General features: G+C 38.2%; 1 protein-coding gene across 1 annotated transcript; it reads left to right on the forward strand.

Moving 5' to 3' along the window:
- Positions 2,130-7,645, forward strand: LOC105162842 (NADPH--cytochrome P450 reductase). Its single transcript, XM_011080994.2, has 18 exons — positions 2,130-2,775; positions 3,075-3,134; positions 3,239-3,315; positions 3,485-3,542; positions 3,619-3,702; positions 3,825-3,861; positions 4,347-4,416; positions 4,505-4,702; positions 4,791-4,883; positions 5,026-5,251; positions 5,344-5,427; positions 5,529-5,680; positions 5,924-6,020; positions 6,164-6,313; positions 6,398-6,475; positions 6,568-6,690; positions 6,829-6,942; positions 7,196-7,645. Exons 1-18 carry the CDS (start codon positions 2,440-2,442, stop codon positions 7,274-7,276), a joined length of 2,118 nt encoding a protein of 705 aa, XP_011079296.1. The 5' UTR covers positions 2,130-2,439; the 3' UTR covers positions 7,277-7,645.

Raw genomic sequence — 8,495 nt, forward strand, 5'->3', positions numbered from 1 at the left:
AGGGGGGAGATGGGATGGAGAGGCGAGACATGATTGACCTTTATCATGATAGATGCAGTCGACAACATAATAAATAAATAGTTTTTGTTTTTGAGGAGGAGAAGGTATGAAGATTGGCCCCCGCCCGGTCTCATGTTTCTGGCACTCTTTTTTTATTTTTTGTTTTTTGCATTCCACAACTAAATTTTGAGGAAGGTCGAGTTGCAACACTTGGCTTTATTAGCGTAATGCCCTATAGAATTGAGCGAAAACACTTTTGTTTATGCGTGTAAATAGGCTAAGTTTACAATTGAGTGAAAACACTTTTGTCAACGGGTGAGGCTAAGTTTTGCAATTATGCTATCGCTAAAATCAAATTAATAAAAAATTGGCTTCTAGGGACGTAATATTTTTTTTTTGACTATTGTTCTATAATGGATCTAGTTACGACAATTGGGGTAGCTCAGTTTGAAATTATTCTTATACTTAGCTTCTAAACTTTTATCATCGGCACCTTAAAATAGAACAGGCTTGCGGAAGTTCTGATCAAATTCCTAAATATCGATATTTAGGAATTTGGAGGCTGTTGATGGAGGAAAAAATCAACAAAAAAAAGGAAAAGTTTACATCTTCAAAGAAAGAAGGTGTTGAAGAAGGAAATGTTGATACTCTGAAAAAGGAAAGAAATCGAAAGAAAAATGAGATATTACTTATCAAATCCACTCGGATGTAGCAAATTACTGAATTGGCTTTGGCGAAGTAATCCTAGCCATGTAATAGGAGTAGGTGAGGAATAAAACAGTACCTTACCCCTATTTACCTTAATCAGTGTAATATTGTATTTGTATAAATACCCCATTCATCTTTGAAAGGAGCAAGGGAGGCGGTTCCTTTCCCGACTCCTAGTCCAAGCAAAACCTCCGGAAAAGCAAGGGGCAGTGACTGATTTCTTAGTTGTATGATTGTGCTAAATTGTATTCCCGACTAATAAAAATTTAGTCGATCTTATTTTTTACTATCATATACATATATTACTTTGAATCACACTTATTTGAATTTTAAAATTTTTATTTTTTTTATAGAGTTATAATATTCAACCTTGTCCTTTCCATAATAAATTTTATAAATTATGTATTCTCATGTTTAAAACAAAAGAAATAATTATCCGCTTTTGGGAGATCAAACGGAGCTCGATTAGTTTCTGCTAGACGAGAAATAAAAAACATAACCAATAAAGGGAACAAGGGAATACCGGACCATATCTGCTTTTGCGCCATGACAATCTCACTCGAATTACGGGGACCTACACATATTAGTACAGTATACCGGGGTCCCCGGCCAGAACCACACGTGCAAGTTTCCCTGCATGGGGCTCGTCCGTGCTTTTCGAGGCGCTGCCTGTGACTCAGCATGCGATAAGGGGGCGGAACTGCACAGGAAAGTGTTTAGAGCATTGTCCGAGTGAGTAGGCGCTCATTTTTCACATATAAACGATAATTTGTAATACAATAATATTAATTATACTTTTAAATAAAATAAAATATAATTATTTAGTTCTTCCAAATAATTTATATTAATTTGAAATATCGATGAACAATCATGTTATTCTGATACCCTCACTCGTGTTTATCTCTTATCTCACTTTTAGTTGTAATTCTTTCTATCATATTTCTCTTTTGACTTTCATTCCATATTCATTGTTTGTTCGACTTTTAATCATGTTTGGTTTGTTTTTAAAACATGCACAACGTTCCGTATGCCTGCAAATATTGTTGACATGATAACTGGTAAAAAAATCAAAATCTAATAGCAATTAGCATGTAGAAAAATCTTACTCATATTAGATTTGGTTGAATCAAATCAATCACATGATAAGTCTAATAAGATTGGTTACTTTTCTTAAATTGTAGACCAATCACACACTAAATATATTATAATTATCATATAATTGGTTCTGATTTGACAAATTCGATTCGAGTTAAAATTTGGGTCGACATTCAATACAAATCAACGAATTTAAGGGTAAAAAGGGAGAAATCATTACCCTAATTCTCCGAAATCTAACCATGGTTAAATAGTGTGTTAGGTGGGGTTGACCACTCTGGTTTGGTGGGCGTTTGTGTGTTTTCCCCTCTGTTTTCCTTCTCTCTCTTCAATTTCTCTCTCCACTCTCCCCATAAACTCCATTTAACGCCTCTCGACTCTTCCGCACTAAGTCAGAGTTCTCTCCAAACCCACCTACACTCTCTCAACAATAATAATCGGACCCAATTCAGACATTAGAATTCAGAAAGAGGGAGGGAGAGTCTCAAGATCGCACTCCAAATAATTGTCATTGTTCGACGATTTTTTAGCGGGAGGATTAGTGATTCCCGCTGTCTGATTTGATTTTATTTTAGCAGAAGGATTCAAGATTTTTTTGGTTATTTGGAAATCTACCGAAGGACTAGTTGGTAGCTCATGGAACCCACATCGGAAAAGCTCTCTCCGTTTGATTTGGTGGCAGCGATCTTGAAGGGCGTGAAACTTGATGGTTCCGACGGGTCGCCGGAGGTGGTTGCGCTCCTGATGGAGAATAGGGACCTCGTTATGGTGCTTACTACGTCCGTCGCTGTGCTCATAGGCTGTGTGGTTGTGTTGGCCTGGCGGCGCGGATCGGGGAAGAAGAAGCCAGTGGAACCGCCAAAGCTGGTGTTGCCGAAGGCTGCGCTGGAACCGGAGGAAGTGGATGATGGAAAGAAGAAAGTTTCGGTCTTTTTCGGAACGCAGACTGGTACTGCCGAAGGCTTTGCCAAGGTGAAGAAAGTGTTTGCACTTTTACTAAAAACTAAAAGCAAATAAACGAAAAGAAAGTATTTAAATGACATCGGGCTTCTTCCCTAACCAAGGAAGGAGAATTTCCAAGAGATGTGTAACTTTCTTGATGTATAAGATTCATGGGAATTGTCGAATCTGAAATTTGGAATTACAAGGGTTGTCCTATTGCATGATGTGTTGGTTTTGCTTGGCCGCAACTTTTAGTAACGGTACCTTTTTCCATGAAAACGTTTGATCTCTTTTGTTGTAAGTCAAATGATATTTTCTTATCATATTAGGCATTCTCTGAGGAAGCTAAAGCAAGATATCAGCAGGCCAAGTTTAAAGTAATTGACTTGGTAGGTTCTTATGTAACTTTCTCTTTGTTTCTTTATTGGGAAATTCTCTTAAATTTTCTTGTTCTGGTGGTGTCAAGTTCCAATCTTGATCTCTTTTGTGGTAGGATGATTATGCTGCAGATGATGAAGAGTATGAGGAGAAGTTGAAGAAGGAGACTTTAGCATTCTTCTTCCTTGCCTCGTAGGTTCATTTTAATTTTTAACTTCTAATCTTAGAGTGATTGCATTAAGACCATTTTTTTTTATGAGCAAAAATATCGATGCATTAGTGAAAGTACCATGTCTAGTGGTAAACAATCTCCTTTGTGCACATATACTTTATTGAGTTGTTGAGGACTGGTTGATTGCAGATATGGAGATGGTGAGCCCACAGATAATGCAGCGAGGTTCTACAAATGGTTTACTGAGGTGAGACATCTCAAGAATTACCAATTTTCTTCATTTTTTGACTGCGGGGTTGATTTTACTGAGTCTTGTGGTGCAGGGAAAAGAGCGGGGGGACTGGCTCAAGAATCTTCAGTATGGTATATTTGGTCTTGGGAACAGGCAATATGAACATTTCAACAAGGTGTGCCTTTTATGATACTGACATTGTTAAGATTCTGGCCGGACGGGGGGGGGGGGGCGACTCTTAATTTTGTACTGATACGTCTTTTCTTTTTCTTTGCATTTTGCTTTTTTGGATAACAGATCGCAATAGTGGTGGATAACATTATGGCTGAGCAAGGTATGTTTATTTTGAGAATGTTCATTAGTTTGACTAGTTGGGATGGATGTTAGCCACGCAGGGTGCTTGATTAACCTTGATGATCTCAACTGTTATTGCCATGCTAATACTGTTCTTTGCAACTGTTATGCATCTTAAATGGTCTTGTTATCATCCTTTCTGAGTACACATGTGGAAAGTTACACTGAAATTTCCTTTACTCCTGTTGTTCTCTTAGAACTCTTGGAACCTCATTCTTAACATATTCTCTTGCCACTTAATCAGATAATTATTCAGAGAAATTTAGTTTGTTATATCCCCGAATTTTGTCTCCAACTAAATTATGCCTCTCCATTATATAGTGGATGGTATTACTCTGTCCAGAAGCTAGCTTAAACATGAAAATTAGATCGGTAATTTTGATGAAAGATCTATAATATATTTACTGGCTCATGTCTTTCTCTCTATTCTTTTCCATTTCTTACCTGCGGTTTATTTAAGTTCAGGAGGAAAGCGGCTTGTTTCGGTGGGTCTTGGAGACGACGATCAGTGCATTGAAGATGACTTTGCTGCATGGTAATTGGATGTGCCATCATTAAAATGATTGAATTCCTCTATCTTACAATATATTGTACAATAGCCTTACGTTTGTTTGGTGATACAGGCGTGAGTTAGTGTGGCCTGAGTTGGATAAATTGCTCCGTGACGAGGATGATGCAACTGTTGCCACCCCATACACTGCTGCCGTTTTGGAATATCGTGTTGTCTTCCATGACCAAGCAGAAGGATCAATTTTGGAGAGCAGCTTAGCCAATGGTCATGCCAATGGCAATGCTATTTATGATGCTCAGCATCCCTGCAGGTATATGTTTGCCTCTGTTTTCCTTCTGGATTGTTCTGGTATTATTTGAATGCCTTTTGTGCATAACATCTGCATGTTTTCCTTGAAGAGCAAATGTTGCTGTAAGGAAGGAGCTTCACACTCCTGCCTCTGATCGATCTTGCATTCACTTGGAATTTGACATATCTGGCACTGGACTTGCGTAAGTTTATACCATTTTGTTTAGCCTATTTTGTACTCTAGATACTAATTGTCCTGTTAGGCATACTACTCAGCTTTTGGCTGACTTTGAACTCAGGGCAGAAGAGGCAGAATGTTGAACTAAAGTTTTCTTTATTTTTCAGGTATGAAACTGGGGACCATGTTGGTGTTTACTGTGAGAATTTGATTGAAACTGTGGAAGAAGCAGAAAGATTACTGAATCTGCCTCCGCAAACGTACTTTTCAATTCATACCGATAAAGAGGATGGCACTCCGCTCAGTGGGAGCTCCTTGTCACCTCCATTCCCTCCTTGCAGTTTGAGAACAGCACTAACTCGATATGCAGATCTCTTGAGTGCTCCCAAGAAGGTATGCTGACTCATCATGTTGCTGCATCATTATGTTCTTGGTTTGCCTTGAACGTAACTGGAATGAAAGCTCAAATGTATCTGTTTTTCCAGTCTGCTTTAATTGCATTAGCAGCTTATGCTTCTGACCCCAGTGAAGCTGATCGGCTCAGACATCTTGCATCCCCTGCTGGAAAGGTTTGGATTGTTCATTCATCCTTGGATGGTAACTTATGTGTTTTAGTGTTCAAGTTAACTCTGTATCTTTTTCTTATGAATATATGTATCTGTATCTTCAGGAGGAATATGCACAATATGTTGTTGCAAGTCAGAGAAGCCTTCTTGAGGTAATGGCAGACTTCTCATCAGCCAAGCCTCCAATTGGTGTTTTCTTTGCAGCAGTCGCTCCTCGTCTGCAGCCCAGATTTTATTCCATCTCATCCTCCCCAAGGTGAGTATTCAGTTTCTTGTAACATTTGGTGATCTTTTTGAGATAAAAGATTTGGGGCTGTGCTGCAGTTTACGATGCATTTCTAACTAGGTCTTGGGTAGGTCATATTTGTTGCTGACTTGTTAAAATTCTGCTACAATAATATGTCTGCATAAAAAGTTCTCTTCCTTGGTGTATTTTAATTTTTACCCTATATGTCCACCTGCAACTAGCCTTCTCACTGTCTCCAAACTATTTTTCCAGGATTGCACCATCCAGAATCCATGTGACTTGTGCTTTGGTTTATGACAAAACACCAACAGGGCGGATACACAAGGGTGTGTGCTCAACATGGATGAAGGTAATTATCATTTCAAGATGACCTTAATCATTGTTAGTCTTATTGTGGTTGATGGAGTTGATCTGAGATGTTCTAAGTTTTAGCAACTCTTGTAACTTGAACACTTGTCTTGTTCCTTGAGTCTCACTTCTGTCTCTTATCAGAACGCTGTGCCTTTGGAGGAAAGCCCGGATTGCAGTTGGGCTCCGATTTTTGTTCGGACCTCTAACTTCAGACTCCCAGCTGATCCTAAAGTACCCATTATAATGATTGGTCCTGGTACTGGCTTGGCTCCATTCAGGGGTTTCCTTCAGGTTTGTGTCAAAGAAATTCCACTTTGCCTACTTCTGCTCATTTCATATCTAAAATGATCTAGTATTTTTCTGTTTGTATTTCAGGAAAGGTTAGCTCTAAAGGAATCTGGTGCTGAACTTGGTCCTGCCATACTATTTTTCGGTTGTAGGAACCGTCAAATGGTTAGTAGTACTGACAATTTATAAATGCACTGATATTTCTCAAAATGTATGCCAATTGTGTGATTTTTTATTTGACTTGCTGCATTCTGCAGGATTTCATTTATGAAGATGAGTTGAACAACTTTGTCAAAGCTGGAGTAATTTCCGAGCTTATCGTTGCATTCTCACGAGAGGGACCCACAAAGGAATATGTGCAGCACAAGATGACACAAAAGGTATGCAACCACATTCACCAATTATTAGTCTGGATTTTCAGATAATTCTAGAGTAATGTTTTAATGACATTGTAGATTTTTTCAGCAAATTACATGGTGTTATCTTTAGATATTTAAATGACATATATTGAACAACAGGCTTCAGACATCTGGAACATAATCTCTGAGGGAGGCTACGTCTACGTCTGTGGTGATGCCAAGGGCATGGCACGTGATGTCCACCGAACTCTTCACACCATTGTGCAAGAGCAGGTTTGTATCTTAGCAACTTAACGCGATTCTTGTTCTTTTTGTAGGTCCTAATGTTCCCCTTTTGTCAGGACCATTGTATTTTTCTTGGCATTTGAGAGCTAGTCAATTATTTATCTGAAAAGGACAGAATGTCGTTTTCTATACCCATCACTTAGCCTTTTGATGCTACCTGTTTAGGACTTAACTCTATTGTGTAGCAAATTGGTGGAAAGAAATATTATCAGCACTACACTGATAGAAACTTGTATTTCAGGGATCTCGGAGCAGCTCGGAAGCTGAGGGCATGGTGAAGAATCTGCAAATGACTGGAAGGTACTTGCGTGATGTGTGGTGATAACTGTCTCGATAAATATATCCTGATACGAGCCGGAAAACAAGGTTTGATGCTTCTACACCCACCAAGATTGTACATGTTGAGACCAATAAGATGCCAGTTATGAAATACTAGGGGAGGCAATGTGCTAAGGGGTAAAAGGCTTGAGTGTTGTTATAATATATCAGATAGTTATTTGTGATTCTTTTTATGAAGGGATTTTTTGGTTCGTATAATTTATACATACAACATGACGTCAAGGTAATGCTAGGTATAGTTGCTCTAAAATCTCCTAATGAGCCAGCAATTTGGTTCTTCTGACTACACATGATGTTTCTGGGATTGTTGTATAATTTCAATTCCTTATTATATTCTTCTTTCAATTTTTAACGTGGCTTCTTGGATTTTGAGTTGCTTGTGGATCCATGCTTATCGATAATTGCACTGTATGATGGGAGAATTTAGATGCCGGCATTGAGATAGGAATGCTTGGGGGAGCGAATGGGATCGGATGCCTACTCGTTTTAGCATGTTAGGCATAGCTAATACGTACCACCGAGTACCCAAGAATGAGATTTTTAAAGGAATTGATGACCTTTTCGCAGCTCCTCTCTTCTGGAAAAAATCATGATCCAAGATTGATGAAAAATGCTTGATATGAATTTTTTAGAGAAAAAAATGTGGGGACAAAAAGTTGCAAAATGGGTGTAAAGAAAGATGGGTACTTGTTCGAGTTTTTGTGGAATTTTTCCCTTTTTTCAAAATTATAAATAACAGTAAATAAAGTATCATAACTCGTCTGATTCATTAAACACTACTTTATCAATTAATATATAAAACGTGATGAATATCCATCGAAGTTCCAATCCCCATGAAATTTTCCCTATTGAAGATATAAAAGACAAGGAGATCTTGGAGTGGATCTTTATGTCCGAGAAAAGTGGAGAGTGAGAGCATCTCTGTATTTTTTATATTTGGATTTTGTGAAGTAGGTGAGGGGACGGCCACTCTATCACTTCAGTTCAGGAGGTTGACACCTAACCAGTAACCTCTCTCCTCCAATCACCTCTTATTACAGCTCTAAATGATTTGAATACGACCGCATACATCATTATTCAAATTTATTTAAATTACTATCCAACTTCAAAATTTATATTTATCAACATAATTGTCAAAAAATGAGTCCAGCCTGAACGATTTGTCATTTTTGTACTAATCGAATCAAGTTCCAGAGTTTATT

Source organism: Sesamum indicum, linkage group LG5 (assembly GCF_000512975.1).
Source record: "Sesamum indicum cultivar Zhongzhi No. 13 linkage group LG5, S_indicum_v1.0, whole genome shotgun sequence".
NCBI lineage: Eukaryota > Viridiplantae > Streptophyta > Magnoliopsida > Lamiales > Pedaliaceae > Sesamum > Sesamum indicum.